The sequence below is a fragment of the Ambystoma mexicanum genome, chromosome 3p (genome assembly GCF_040938575.1).
Source record: "Ambystoma mexicanum isolate Mex_15411 chromosome 3p, UKY_AmexF1_1, whole genome shotgun sequence".
NCBI classification, from domain to species: domain Eukaryota; kingdom Metazoa; phylum Chordata; class Amphibia; order Caudata; family Ambystomatidae; genus Ambystoma; species Ambystoma mexicanum.
The window spans coordinates 777162770-777178593 of record NC_090925.1 but is presented as its reverse complement, the minus strand read 5'-3'; the positions used below and the strand labels follow the sequence as shown (position 1 = coordinate 777178593).

General features: G+C 46.2%; 1 protein-coding gene across 5 annotated transcripts in view; it reads right to left on the bottom strand.

Moving 5' to 3' along the window:
• Positions 1–15824, bottom strand: part of TEP1 (telomerase associated protein 1) — a 2409067-nt gene that overhangs the window by 2312781 nt on the left and 80462 nt on the right. For all 5 annotated transcript variants that reach the window (XM_069651741.1, XM_069651744.1, XM_069651746.1 and 2 more), the window contains exon 3: positions 5393–5548. In XM_069651741.1, the coding sequence (XP_069507842.1) occupies positions 5393–5548 (156 nt within the window). The remainder of the gene's footprint in view (positions 1–5392; positions 5549–15824) is intronic.

Below are 15824 nucleotides of genomic sequence, written 5' to 3'. Positions count from 1 at the left end.
GTGCGCTGGATTCCCAATATTTGACATAGTTGTTTCCAAAACTGGGATATGTATTGGGGTCCTCTGTCGGAGATGATTTTGGAAGGTAGTCCATGAAGCCTAAATATATGTTCCAGGAAGATCCCAGACAATTCCGGTAAGGATGGTAGCTTGAACAAGGGTGTAAAGTGAGCCATATGTGTAAACAAATCGATGGTAACCATTATGGTTGTGTATCCTCTAGATGGGGGTAATTCCACGATAAAATGTGTGGCGATGATTTCCCAAGGTCGTGTTGGCATTGCTGGTTGGTGTAAGAGACCTACTGGTCTTCTGTTATCATGTTTATTCTGGTTGCAAACTGCACAGGATTGGACATAGGTTCTTATGTCGTCTTTCATCCTTGGCAACCAGAACTGCCTCTGTATAAGATGGAGGGTGGTGGTGATGCCTCGATGTCCTGATTGAAAGGTATCATGGCATTGATTCGTAATCTTATTTCTCAGTTCTTGTGTGAGTATTGCCAGCCGTGTTTCCTTGAAGAGATACCCGTCCTTCATCAGGAGGTTCCTTAGATTGTTCCCCTTGTATTCCTTCCAGAGTTCGGAAGAAGGCGTCTTTGCACGAATGTCTTCCAGGAGAGAAATGGCTTGAGCTACAAACACGGTGTTAGGAAACATCTTGTAAAGGTCCGTGCTTCGAGGGGCTCGTAATCAGGACGTCTGGACAAGGCATCAGCTATGATGTTATGTGTTCCAGGAAAGTGGTGAATTTGAAATTGATATTGGGCAAAAAAGGAGGGCCTGACGGCTGTTTCTGCACTCCAGGGATTGTAGCACTTGTAAATTTCGATGGTCCGTACGAACTTGTACTGGGTGTTTGGCACCCAATAGACGATGACGCCAGTCGGTTAAGGCTTGTCGGATGGCTAACAGATCCTTCTCCAGGACGGAATAATGAGTCTCACTGGGAGTCAGGGTGCGGGATAAATATGCAATAGGATGCTCCATCTTGTCCTCAAGTTCTTGTTTTAAGACTGCTCCAACGGCATAGTCAGATGCGTCTGTCTCTACCAGGAAGGGCCGATCTCTATCAGGTTGAGCTAGGATTGGCGCTTGAGTGAATTCCTGTTTCAGTTGTTGAAAGGCCGTCTCTTGAGCTGAGGACCATTGAAATGGCATGTCCTTCTTTAAGAGTGTTACAATAGGATGTACTATGTCAGAAAACGCGGGTATGAATTTTCTGTAGAAATTAGCAAGTCCCAGGAAGGATTGGATCTGTTTCACAGTAGTGGGAGCGGACCAGGACAGGATGGAATCAACCTTGGAGGGATCCATTCCGATACCTTTGGAACGGAGTACGAATCCAAGATAATGAACGGTGGATAAATGGAAAAGGCATTTTTCAGGTTTGGCCAGGAGCTTGTAGGCGTTGTAAAACTGCTTTTACATGTTCTTGATGGGCCTGAGGTTCCTTGGCGTTAGTATATCGTCCAGATATACAATGACAAAAAGGAACAGCATGTCAGAAAAAACCCAGTCCATGAAGCGTTGAAATACTGCGGGGGCATTGGCAAGACCAAAGGGCATTACCAGATACTCAAAGTGGCCAACGGGAGTTCTGAAGGCTGTTTTCCACTCATTGCCTTCCCTTATGTGAATGAGATGGTAAGCACCCCTGAGATCAAGCTTAGTTAAAATGACAGCACCTCTCACTGCTTCCAGAATGTCCGAAATAAGTGGTAATGGATAGCGGTCCTTGAGTTTGCATTGGTTGAGGCCAAGGTAATCCAGACAAAGTCAAAGTTCCTTGGTGTCTTTTTTAGGAACGAAGAAGAGGGAAGCACCGGCTGGGGATTTGGAAGGTCGAATAGTACCGTTTTGTCAAATTGGTATCCAGATATTCTCAGAGAGCTTTCTTTTCTGGTTCAGACAAAATGAACATTCTTCCGAACGGAATCACTGCAGATGGGTCTGTATCAATGCCACAATCCTCAGGTCTGTGAGGTGGGAGAGCTTGAACAATGGCTGTTGAAAACACATCTGAGTATGTTTGGGATGCCTCAGGGATTTGGATAATGTTGGAGACAGTTACGGATGGTTCCTTGAGCTCCTGGAAGTCTGTTGAAGGACTTGGCAATGAGGTGAGAGATAAACAATGGGACATGCAATGTTCTGAACCGAGAAACAAGGACCCAGCTGCCCAAGTGATGTAGGGATTGTGTTTCTGTAGCCATGGAATGCCTAAAACCATGGGGTAGTGAGTAGATTTAATGATGTCAAATTTAAATATTTCCTGATGATTGTTTATTGAAAGTAGTAAGTCCTTGGTTCGGTGAGTTATGGGTCCAGAAGACAAGGGTCTGCCATCAATGGCTTCAACAGGTTGTACTATCTCTTTGGTTTCTCGTGGTATGTGATGGTTGACAACCCAGTCATTGTCTAAGAAAATGCCCATGTCACCGCAGTCCACGAAGGCCAGGATGGGGTAGGATTCTTCTTTGGAAGGGGACACGAATGTCTGTAGAATCACAAGTGTTCTGTCCTGGAGATTTCAAGGAAGGAAGAGATGAGGAGCAGACATCTTTCTCCCGAAGCTGTGCTCCGCCTAGGATCGGGAGCTGGCGTTTCCCGAACGCCGAGGTGGCACTATAGGACATTCTCTTACCAGGTGTTTATCAGAGGCGCAATACATGCACAGTCCTGAATTAATGCAACGGATCCTTTCTTGTGGAGAGATTGGTCCTCGGAAGGCGCCTAGTTGCATGGGTTCTGGATCAGAGGATTGCGACACAGGTCTTTCTTTTGGGCAGGGATAACCTGTGGCTGTCTTTGGGGATGTGGACTTAAGATTTCCTTTTTTCTGCCTTTCTTTCCTGGATCTGGAAATCAATCTGTAGGGAGAGGTCCATGAGAGCTTGGAAGGAACTTGGGCGAGCTACTCTAGCTAATTCATCCTTTATCTCTTCGTTTAAACCCCTTCAAAAGAGGGTGAGGCTGGCTTCTTGGGACCAATCGGCTTCTTTTACTAGCTGTTTAAAGCGAGTCACATAAGTGAGCATATCCTGAGTCCCTTGTTGAAATTCAAGCAGTCTTTCTTGTGAACTGTAAACAAGTTCTGGGCGATCAAACATGGCCTTAAGGGCTTCCACAAACCCATCATAATCATCCAGGAGAGCATCACCCGCATTGACTAAGGGAGTTGCCCAGGTTAAGGCATTGCCCGTGAGATGAGATATCATGAATCCAACCTTTGCTCATGGGGTGGAAAAATAGTACGGTTTGAAGGTGAAATGTACTAAACAAGAATCATGGAAGGCACGTAGGGTCTTTGATGATCTGGCGTATTTGTCCACTACTCCCCCTTACAGGACACTTTCCTCGGCTGCAGAGTCACGAGATAAAACAAACTGCTTTAATGCCGCATTCTCAGCCTTGAGGTTTTGGACTTCAGTAGTTAATTCTTGCATACCTCTCATGAGGTCCTGAACTGCGGCTTCCATATCTGCCCTTGTATCAGGTTTGAGGCGTCTCAATCTGTCACAAGTTTCTCCCCTTCTCACCTGTTTCTCCTTACTTGCGACCTTCTTGGAAGTGGCTTCCTTCTTTCGTACTGTCCGAGACTTGTATAGGCCTGGGCGCGGGTCTTCATATTCCAGCATGAGTGCTTGGTTATCCTTCGCTAGGAAACGTTCAGTATCCAGTACGTGGAACCAGGAGGGAGATAGAGTCCAGGCTCGGAAGGAACCGAAGCGTCGGAGGACTGAGCACAAAATGAATCCAGGAAAGAACCATGGAAGGAGGAAAGGAAGGAAATGAACGGATACCAGGAATACGAAGGCGGAAAAAACAAGGAATCTAAAAAAAAAGAGCACAGAGCGGACTGCAACAACACACGTCTAACTACTCCAAGCAGTAGCGGGGGCGTTGCTGTTTTCTAGGAAGTCAAACGTAACATGCAAGGGCTGGTGTGCAGTGTTTCGAAACCGTCAGCCATGTTGGGAGGATCACGGAGTTCATACCGTGGTGCATCATGGACCATGAAGTCCAAAATGGACAAATTCGTCGGTTCATGACATGATTGTCTTAGCTGATCAAACCTTCTTGCGAAGGTATACACTCTTCCTGTTTCGTAGTCTTCTTTGTCCCGCAAAAAATGTTCTTTGTTTCCTCTGTTTGATTTCTTCCTCGTATTCCAGCAGGTTTTTCTCCATTGTACTCTTCAGCAACCACCCCTTTTCAGTCTTATCAATTTCAGTTTTTCTTCCACTGTTATTTTTTCTAACAGTGTTATGCGATGGCTGCCTGCATATTTTATGAGAAAAGTAGGAATGTTTTTGAGCATCCATTGGTGGCATCACTCCATTCTTTTAACATCAATGGATCCTGTTCTTCAAAGGATGGGATTATTAAGATCCTCCGACCTCGTGCTATTCTGCCAACTTCTATATAGTTTTTCAATGAGTGTTCTTCCCACCATTTGCTCATTTCCTTGCGTTGAAGTTTTTCTAGTTCTTTCAGCAGGTCGATCTCACTATAATTTTTAGGCACTGCTGCAGTGGGTACATCTTTCTTAGTTATCTTCAATGTTTCATTAAACAGTGTGAGGGCTTGTGCCCGTCGTGTGCTTCTTTATGCACTTGGAAATTAGCCATGTTTCTGAACCCCTTGGAAGAATAATGACAGTGGTGTGCAATTCCCGGCTCGTCTGTCTATTTGCAATGCAATCTTCTCACACTGCATGTGTGAGAAACAGACAGCCCAACTGTGGAACTCTGATGCAAAGTCTCAATGTTCTGTGTGAGTCGTGTGCTGCTGAGAGGAATGAAGGATTGCAGAATAGCCTTGAGGTGTTTATTCTGACACTTTCCCGCTTCCCAGCTGAGACGCTGTACTTACCGCGTTTTGCCTTGCCGCCCGTTCTCCAACGTGCGGTTCCGCGTTGCTCTATATACACAGATTTTGAAATCTATTACTACAAATAACCAATGCTTATAACGCATTAAGCACCTGAATCCCAACTATCTCAAACAGAAGACATCTCAATTTGGCACAACGTGATATAGAGGGTTGTGCAGCAGAAGGGATGCCATGTGTAGTCTTGGAATCACAGGTGCAGCAGAAAAGGCAGCTCAATGTAGTTGCATCCTTGAGTAAAGATAATCAGTCTATGGACAGAGCCGGGATCAGGTTGCGAGATTTCACATAAAACTAGTGTTTTAGCAGTTAGAACAACATATATTACTGAGAAGCGAACACATGTTTTATTGTAAATCTTCAAAACATTACAGTAAATAAAGAACACAGGTTTGCCTAAGATAGAAGCTAAGGCTTGGATTATGAGGTCTTTTGTATCACTTATTATTGTATTCTTTGTTTGGGAGCCATACAACTACATACCAGGACATGCTTACCTTCTTTATCCTAAGACCTTCCACTGTGTCTGGGAAGCACTGCGAGAACTCGGGGAGGCCAGCTGGCACTGGCAGAGACTCCATCTCTCGGTCATCCACGGCCGGCAAAAGGTACTCTGGCATCGAGTTGCACATCTCTGCCAGATCCTCCTCATCCTGGAGCAAGACAAACACACAATGATGAAGCAACTCAAAACATCACATGGCTTCAACTGCATTTCTAAAATCTAGACCCAACAATTTATAATCTGAATGTGACCATTTTTATAGGAAACCAGTTGCTTGTGATGTGCGAATCAGGATTTCAATGACAAGTTTTGGCCATCCGCCTGTACACTTCTAGAGCTAATGTGGGGCTGGGGAGACTGGAAAGAAGGGAAAGGTTGATGGCTTTCAGATTCGCCTATTCCCCACTCATCTTTTCCAGCTCGTTCTCCCTGCTAATCTGCCCCACATCTGCCTATTTTGGCCAAGAATGAACATAACACACACAAGTCAGGTATAACGTTCATACAATTTATAAACTTTGTCAGCATGGGTGGGAATTACTGTGTTCTGGAAATCACTAGAAATTATAAACGGATACTTTGGCAAAGGGGTCAGGATGGGTCGACTCAAGGTGTCCCAAGGAAACCAACTATGGGAATGTTAAACTTCCAAGAGCTCCCCAATCTCATGTACAATCTCAGGGATAGAGCCCTCAGCACATTCCTTGGACTAACTTGGTCAGGATGGGCTGGGATAACTCATGTAGATCATAGGGGAATCAAATTATAAACAATACAACAAACTAAGGCAAACATGTCTGGAGGGGTCAACTCAACTCAACACTTCTTGAGGGCCTAACTATAAGGATACTCCAGGATTCCAGTGATGAAATGACTCCTACTATGCAGGAGTACAGGGGTTAATCGTGAATAAAACGCCTACTCAGGCCCATACTACTACTAAAGCAGCAGTAATCCAAATCATAAAAAGGTGAAATAGGCACAGCCCGACAGGTACATCTCTTTTGCCAGTTTGGTAACAGAGCCTGAGGCAGGATATACTTTTCAGGTCGGATGTGAGCTGGTACAAAAGCAAACAAAACAACAAGAGCAATGCGGTATAATAAAAGATTGTGCAACCACATCTCTTTCAAAAGAGGAACTTTAATCAAACTAACACAATACACACAACTGATTAAAACCCACCTGTAAATTAAAATATACACACAGTGCAGACTTTGGAATAACGGAGCCCTCTGGGATTCAAGACCTACCGGGGTGGACAGCAACAATTTCAGTAGAAAATGCCAAAGTTATTGAAGAGGTCTTTAAAACGGTATATAGTGGGGTCTTACAAGACACTGGGGCCCTTTAGCACGGGCCAGCAGGACTGTACCACTTCAAATACCTACAAATGCTTGTCTTTGGGCTGAACGGCATGGAGCCAGTGTTCTACAGTTCAAGATGAGGACTCCTGATGGGTCGAGATGATCACTTCTAGCAGGTCAAGTCATTTTGGAGATTAATCGAAGCAAGGCTTCTATTGAATCGAGACAGAAGTTCAAATGTGGCGAGACAGTTGCTTCTATGGAATAAAGTCGATGCTTGAGTAAAGATGATTGGTTTAAATGGTCAGAGTTGGCTTTTAGACAGCTCGAAAAGCAGGTAAGCGGATCTAATCGCTCAGAGTGCCACAAAGTTCAGAGTGCTCAGTGTTGCAGCTCCAAGTGAATAAAGCATAGTCGAGTCTTCTAGAAAAGGGTCTAGAGATTGAGATAGGAGGCATGCTTCCATTCCTCCTCCTCGTCCCAGTATTTCCAAAGGATTCATATACATGAGATTGATAGTTTGTTTGTCATTCTATTTTCAGGATACAGTAAAATTCCATCAGCAAGTCTTGTAGGCTGTTGAAGGGGGTTACGACAGTATGCCATCAAGGCATAAGGAATGGAGGGGGCATCCCTAAAAGGAAAAGGGGGATACCATGTCTCATCTGATGATCCCCGACTTCCTCCACGAGGGTCGCCTCCCCCCATGTGGCCCTCCCTCATATTGCTGCCCCCAGGGTCAGTATCAGGTAGCGGCTGCCGTCCCCTGGACACATGGGAAGAGGCCATCTCCAGGAAAGGAGGGATAACAGCATCAGATTCATCACAATACCCAAACCACACAACGTAACACAAATGAGAGCTTTCCTAGTGGCAGTAGGCTGCTGCCGGCAATGGATCACTGGATTTACTGAAATAGTTAAACCACTTCAGGATTACACTCGATTGAACACTGTTGAGCCATTGCAGTGGACACCAGAAGCAGAAGACGCATGTACAAGAATAAAAAGTTTGCTAGCAGAGGCACACGCATTGCGTTGGCATGATTACAAAAAGGAATTTACCTTGCATTGTCATGAAAGGAAGGGATTCGGTTTGGCTGTACTTACCCAAAAACACGTGATTCATCATATACCCTGTGACGAATTGCAGGTTTTTATCCCGTCTCCCCATCGGGGAGCCACCCCCTTTGAGGCTACGGGGGTGTTAGGGAGAATTCTCTGTTTAGGCTGAATTTCCCTACCTAGTGAGTCCCCCAGCAGCTTTGCTGGATTTCTGGGGTTTCTTTTTTTCTCCTGCCAAGAGTGAGACTCTTTTACCCTCACTCTTGGGCATGTTGAAGTGTGTTTTCTTGGTTAAACCTTGTGTTGAATGGGCTATGGGGTCTTTTACTCCATAGGGCCTTATGTATTTTTGTGATGTGGGTTACACAGCACCCTCTGTGCCGTGACCCAGGGGTGTCCTAGGGACTCCCCAACATAGACTCCATACCCTGGGACTGACTACTGTCTCCCAGGGCATGTAAAGTCACCAAAGACTTTGCTAGTCTTGAATCCTGAACAGAACCAGTACAAACCATCATATTGTGGACGTACTGGCTGGGGCAATTCGATTGCCCCAGGGTCTGTTAGTCGAGGGGGCACGTCTCCGTCCCCCCTGATCGAGTTTTGGCTGGTGGCAGTGGAAACTACTTTTTATATTCGACCGCGAATATTTCCCTATGGGATTTCCCATTGTTTTAGGCTAACACATTTAATTATTTATTTACGGTAGCCTTAAACATACCGCCGGTTTATATATTTATTATTATAACTCCGGTTGGGACTTTTTGCCAAAACTTGATTCTAAAATGGCGTTGGCGTTCGCCTCTGTAACTCTGACCCAAAGTGGAGCCCTTTGTTCCACTTTTGGCGGGCTTCTCCACAGAAGCCCTCCAAAGTGGTGCCACTCTGTCTGGGGTACTTAGGAGGGGTGGAGGGGGATTTAGGCACCCTGGACTGAGTTACCTTGGTAACTCAAGTCGCACTCCGTCCTGATTGGTCCAAGTGGTGAGCCGGCCGGCTCACCACTTAGCATGTTTGAGTGACAGCTAGGCTGGGTGAATGGGGGTTTGCTGCATAAAAGCAGGGCTTTGGGGACTGGAACTTGAGAAGTCGCCACAGGACCAAGAATCCGACGAGGGAAGAGCTGAGCCGACCTGCTTCGACGACACCACCCGGTGGAGCCCTGCTGAACCGTCTCACCACTTTTTCCAACGACCGAGGAGAACTCTTAACGGAGTGGCTCCTTCCCTTGACTGGTGGGGACAACCAGTTTTCACCTTCTTTCCGCTTCTCGAGGTATCTCGTGGCCGCCTTGCCCGTGCCAAGCACCCCGGCAACCGGAATACCACACTTTTACCCCTAACCGCGAAAGTCGGTACAACCCTTTAACCGGAGGACTCCGCGGCTGGTTTCTTCCCGGGCAGTGCAACGACCTTCTTCTTCTGCTCTTCAGCGAGAACTTCTTCTCCCCTGACCGACGTCGAGCCTTGCTGCCACTGCCTGGAACAACTGCCACCGCTGGAGGATCCTTTCCGCTTAAGGTACCGTGTTCCGCCTGGCTTCCCTTGCCACCGACTGTACGGGGTAGATTTAGCCCCCGGCTTTCGAACCTGGGAGTGCCTGGGACACCCTGGCTAAACTTTCTAAGCCACTCTAAACTCTTTCTAACTCTTTGCAAGACTTTGAATCCCTAATAACAGTGTGATCTTGGGCACATTTTCGCTCCGGCTACTCTAAGAGTGGGCCCTGCCTAGTGACTTTTGCTCACCTGTGACTTTGTACTTCTTTGAGCCTATTGCAAGTGTTCTGGACCTTAGAGTGGTGTGTTTAACCTATTTCTGTTTCTTTTTATCCCTTTCTTGAATCTACTAGAGTGTCATCTAACGTTAAGCACTCACCTCTGTTCGAATTATGTGGTGTTAACCTAGAGTTGTCTAGATAGGAGTAAGGGTTGAAACTGCTTTCATTATAACTGTGTTTGAAGTGTTTTTACTATATTTTGCTAGAGTGATTTCAACTTATGTGTGTTTAATAAATAAATAACTATATACTTTTGAAACCAAGCTCTGGTCAGTGTTTGCTTGTGCTATTGTATTTGAGTACCTATTGTGTATACTTTACATACTGCCTAACTCTTCTTGAGGGAAGTCTGACTGCTCAGCCACAGCTACCAGGTAAATCTGGGTGGTGCGGACTGCTACCAAGTGGGTTTACTGCTATACCTGTAGTCTTAAATCTTTTGCAGTGTTCCCTAAGGGAACTGCACAGGTTTCTGCCTAACACTGGTGTACAGCGGTGGGATTTGTATTAAGTATACATTTTAGTGTGCTTTAGATACCTTAGTGCAACTAACCACAAAGCTTAGCACTATAAAAGTAAACCTCTAACATGTCAGTTATAGAAAGCTATAGTCAAGAGTCCCTTGCAGCCAAAACTGCTGATTGTTTAAGAGTGCTCTGTAAACATAAGGACCTCCTGACTAAGGGCAAGAAAATGGAGCTGATTGAAAGATTGTTAGCTAACCAAAGTCTGGGTGAGGGTTCAGAGGAACCTACCACTCCAGCAACTGTAGATGACAGTATTGAAATTAACATGGAGCAAAATGTTAATGATTCTGAGGAAGAGTCAGAAGAGGAGGGTAAGGCTGTTGTGACTGTCCCCCCTAGGCCTCTGCCTGCTCTACCTGCTGTACCTACTGGGCCCTTACCAGGTCCCACATTTAGTCCTCAGTACTTTGAACTGGAGAAAATGAAACTAGAATTGGAGTATAAGAAACTGAATGCTCAAACTGACAAAGAACTAAGGCTAAGGGAAATGGAGCTCAAGTATGAGCTAGAAATGAAGAAATTATCTGTTGAGAATGCTTCTCTCTCTGGCTCCTCTAGAAGTTCCAGTCCTAAAAGACCCCGGATGCCTAAAGAATTGGTTGGTATGTATGAGCCTAAGTTGGATGTGTTGGATTGGTTGTCTCTGTTTGAATATAATCATGGGCTCCAGAACATCACAGGAAATGACTTACTCACCTGGTTGTTCTCTAGGCTTCCCCCTGTTGCAACTGATGTGGTAATGGAGATGGGGGAGGAGGATAAGAAGGACTATGAATGTGTGAAACTAGCTTTGATAGCTAGGTTTGGGAAGACCCCTTCCCAGTATCTTAAGAGGTTTAGGAGCCTCAAAAAGCATGATGGTACCCCTTGGGCTACCTGGGTGAGTGAAGGGTTGAAAAACTTAGAGGGATGGATTAAGGGTTACAAGGTGAACACTTATGAAGGTATGAAGAATTTGTTTATGTTGGAGACTATTTATGATGCCTGCTCTCCTGAGCTCAGACAACACTTGGCTGATTCCAAGGAATTAGATTCCCGGAAACTAGCTAAGGCTGCTGACTTGTGGGTTGCCAACAGGGCCACTCACAAGGATTCTGGGGTAACTCAGAAAAAGGATGGGGAGAGACAGCCTAAAAAGGACTCCAAAGAGAATTCAAATACTACAAATTCCAAAGAGGGCCCCAAACAAAACTATACGGGTAAGCCACAAGGGAAACCGAATCAGGCTAGTGTACCTTCTGGTCCCAGACCAGAAGGAGGTCAGAACAAGCCTCCATTCCAGCGAGCCTTTGGCTCATGCTTTGTTTGTAAGGCTACTGACCATGTGAAAGGAGATCCCAGATGTAAGGGTAAACCTTCAGGGGTCCAACTTGCCTCCTTAGCCTTCGCTCCAGAAGAGGAAGTACATATGGCAAGTGGAAACTTTCTATTACTGGCTGATGAACCCACTGGAGTCTCAGCTAGTGTTTCTTTAGTCTCTCTGGGGTTGTGGGAACAACAGAATTTAGATGTATATAACTCTATCCCAGATAATACTAAAGAGTATTATAAGGACAGTGTCCAGGTGAATGGCCAGGAGACTCCTGCCATTAGGGACACTGGGGCCAGCATAACTGTGGTGGATGAATCATTTTTCAAGGCAGAGGATGTTGCTAAGGCACCCAAATGCCTCACCAAGTTAGCTGGTGGGCCTGTGCAGATGTGTCCCCAGTTACCAGTTCTCATCCAATGTAATGATATGGCTGTAAAAATACCTGTCAGTGTACAATGTGAAGTGCCAGGTAGGGTTCTGTTGGGTAATGACCTCAAAGCTCTTGGAGTTGTATCTCATACCCCCAGACCCCCTAGCAAAAGGTTACAGGAGCTCACAAAACCTGCAAGAGAGAAAACCCTGAGAGGGTTATCTCAGGAGATGATGACAGAAATCACTCCTCTCCCACTGGAACAACTTACTGCAGTAACAACCAGATCAGGAGCAAAGGGGCAACCCAAGACTCCTAGGAAAAAGCCAGCAGCAAGCACTCCAGTGCTTCCAACAAGGACTTCCCCTAGGTTGTCCAAAGTTACACCTGTAACTCCACCTCCAGCTGAGGCTGAGAGGGAGGTACAACCCTGTGTGGTTGAGCTAGACTCTGAGGAAGAGCTAGAGGGAGGCCCAAACCTTATTGGAGATTTGGACCCTGAGGACCATCCTGAGCTGCAGTCTTTACTGGCAGAAGGTGGGCCTAGCAGGGCTGCTTTCCGTAAGGGGCAAAGAGAATGTCCAACTCTGGAAGGTCTCCGCCACCAGGCAGCTTCTCAAGCTGATGGGCAAGAGCCTGGGAAGTATAGGTTGCACTGGGAAGGTGGCCTCTTCTACAGTGAACCCACTGAGTCTGAACCTGGAGACTACAAACGCCTTGTAGTCCCACAAGAGAACAGACAACAGTTCTTACAACTAGCCCATGAGATACCTTTGGCTGGTCACTTGAGTTTCAAGAAGACCAAGGAAAGGCTCTCACTCTACTTTTATTGGCCAAAGATGGGGGCTGAAGTAGATAGATATTGTAAGAGCTGCCATACCTGCCAGACTTCTGGTAAGGTTGGTTCCAAGAATGTGGCACCTTTAGTGCCTCTCCCAGTTGTGGGAGTCCCATTTGAGAGGGTAGGGATTGACATTGTTGGTCCCCTTGATCCTCCAACCTCCTCAGGCAACAGGTTTATACTTGTTGTAGTAGACCATGCTACTAGGTACCCTGAGGCAATTCCTATGAGGACTGTTACAGCTCCGGCTGTGGCTAAGGCCCTCCTTGGTATTTTCACCAGGGTTGGGTTTCCTAAGGAAGTAATCTCTGACAGGGGGTCAAACTTTATGTCCCACTACATGAAAGCCATGTGGAAAACCTGTGGAGTTACTTACAAGTTCTCAACAGCATACCACCCTCAGACAAACGGGTTGGTTGAAAGGTTTAACAGAACCATGAAGAGCATGATAGGTGCTTTAGAGGAACCCCTTAAGAAAAAATGGGACCTTCTACTGCCATGCCTGCTCTTTGCTTATAGAGAAGTCCCTCAGGAGGGAGTAGGTTATTCTCCCTTTGAGCTTCTCTATGGCCATCCGGTCAGAGGTCCATTGGCCCTGATTAAGGAGGGGTTGGAAGGTGCTCCTCCCCTCAAGCCAGTCAGAGTGACTGACTATGTGATAGGTCTCCGGAGGAGAATGTCACACATGATGGCAGAAGCAAGCGACAACTTGAAAGCTGGTCAAGCTCTGGTCAAACATTGGCATGACCAGAAGGCTAACATGGTTGAGTTTACTCAAGACCAGCTAGTTCTAGTTATGCTCCCAACAAGGCAGAGGGCCTTGCAAGACAAGTGGATGGGACCCTTCAAGATTGTGGGAAAGCTTGGAGAGGTCAACTATCTGGTGGATCTGGGCAGACCCAGGGAAGCTCCTAGAGTCTTCCACACCAACAGACTAAAAGCATACATCTCCAGACCTGACGTAGGAGCCTTGCTTCTAGCTTCAGCTGCAGAGGAGGAAGAGAGTGAATCTCTCCCTGATCTCCTCAGAGGGGTGCCTTTAGATGAAAAAGTCGAAGGAGTTAATCTCTCTTCAGACCTGACACCTGAGCAACAAGAGGAGTGCAAATCTATGTTAAATCAGTTTGCCTCCCTGTTCTCACTGTCACCAGGCTTGACCCCTTGGGGCCAGCATGAGATACTCACTGGTGACTGTCTGCCAGTCAAAAGCAGAGGGTACAGAATGTCAGAACATATCAGAACCCACATCAAAGGAGAGGTCAAGAAGATGCTTGATCTCGGGGTAATAAAACCCTCTACTAGTCCATGGTCTAGCCCAGTTGTGTTAGTACCAAAGGCAGGATCCAAAGACTTGAGATTCTGTGTGGACTATAGAGCTCTAAATGCAGTCACCAAGACTGATGCCCACCCTTTGCCCAGGACAGATGAGTTGGTGGATAAACTTGGTGCAGCCAAGTACCTCAGCACATTTGACCTTACGTCAGGCTATTGGCAAATAGCCCTGACAGACCATGCCAAGGAGAAGACTGCATTTTCAACCCCAGTTGGCTTGTACCAGTTTAAGGTCATGCCTTTTGGATTAGAAAATGCACCTGCCACATTCCAAAGGATGGTGAACCAAGTTCTGGCTGGGATGGAAGATTTCTGCATGGCATACTTGGATGACATTGCAGTCTTCAGCCACTCCTGGGAGGAACATGTGAACCACCTAGGACATGTGTTGCAGGCTCTGGAACAGGCCCATTTGACAATCAAAGCCAGTAAGTGCCAGATTGGTCAAAGTAAAGTGGTCTACCTTGGGCATGAGGTAGGAGGTGGAGAAATAAGGCCTTTGCTCAGCAAGATTGAAGCTGTGCAAAGTTGGACAACACCAACTACTCAAACCCAAGTGAGAGCCTTCCTAGGCCTCACTGGGTATTACAGGAATTTCATTGAGAACTATGGGACCATAGCTTCTCCACTGAATGTAATCTCCTCTCCTAAATTCCCTAAAAAGGTAAAATGGAATGAGGAGTGCAATCAGGCCTTTGAAAAACTGAAGAGAGCTCTTTGCCAAGCTCCAGTATTGAGAGCTCCTGACTACCACCAAACTTTCATGGTACAAACTGATGCTTCCAATGTAGGTATAGGTGCAGTTCTAAGCCAACTGGATGAGAAGGGTAGGGAGCACCCCATTTGCTTCATCAGTAGAAAACTGAAGGATCCTGAGACAAGGTGGGCAACAATCGAAAGAGAATGCTTTGCTATTGTGTGGGCGCTGAAGAAGTTTAGGCCATACTTGTATGGTTCTACTTTTGTTATTCAGACTGACCACCAACCCTTGAGATGGTTAATGCAAATGAAAGGGGAAAATCCAAAACTATTGAGATGGTCAATCTGCCTGCAAGGGTTTGATTTCACCATTGAGCACAGGTCAGGGTGTCACCATCAAAATGCTGATGGACTCTCTAGGATGTATATCATCGACTAGAGGTATGAGGTTCATCCAGGAGTGGATTAAATCCTCCTGTCCCTTAGTCTGGGGGGGGGCGAGTGTTAGGGAGAATTCTCTGTTTAGGCTGAATTTCCCTACCTAGTGAGTCCCCCAGCAGCTTTGCTGGATTTCTGGGGTTTCTTTTTTTCTCCTGCCAAGAGTGAGACTCTTTTACCCTCACTCTTGGGCATGTTGAAGTGTGTTTTCTTGGTTAAACCTTGTGTTGAATGGGCTATGGGGTCTTTTACTCCATAGGGCCTTATGTATTTTTGTGATGTGGGTTACACAGCACCCTCTGTGCCGTGACCCAGGGGTGTCCTAGGGACTCCCCAACATAGACTCCATACCCTGGGACTGACTACTGTCTCCCAGGGCATGTAAAGTCACCAAAGACTTTGCTAGTCTTGAATCCTGAACAGAACCAGTACAAACCATCATATTGTGGACGTACTGGCTGGGGCAATTCGATTGCCCCAGGGTCTGTTAGTCGAGGGGGCACGTCTCCGTCCCCCCTGATCGAGTTTTGGCTGGTGGCAGTGGAAACTACTTTTTATATTCGACCGCGAATATTTCCCTATGGGATTTCCCATTGTTTTAGGCTAACACATTTAATTATTTATTTACGGTAGCCTTAAACATACCGCCGGTTTATATATTTATTATTATAACTCCGGTTGGGACTTTTTGCCAAAACTTGATTCTAAAATGGCGTTGGCGTTCGCCTCTGTAACTCTGACCCAAAGTGGAGCCC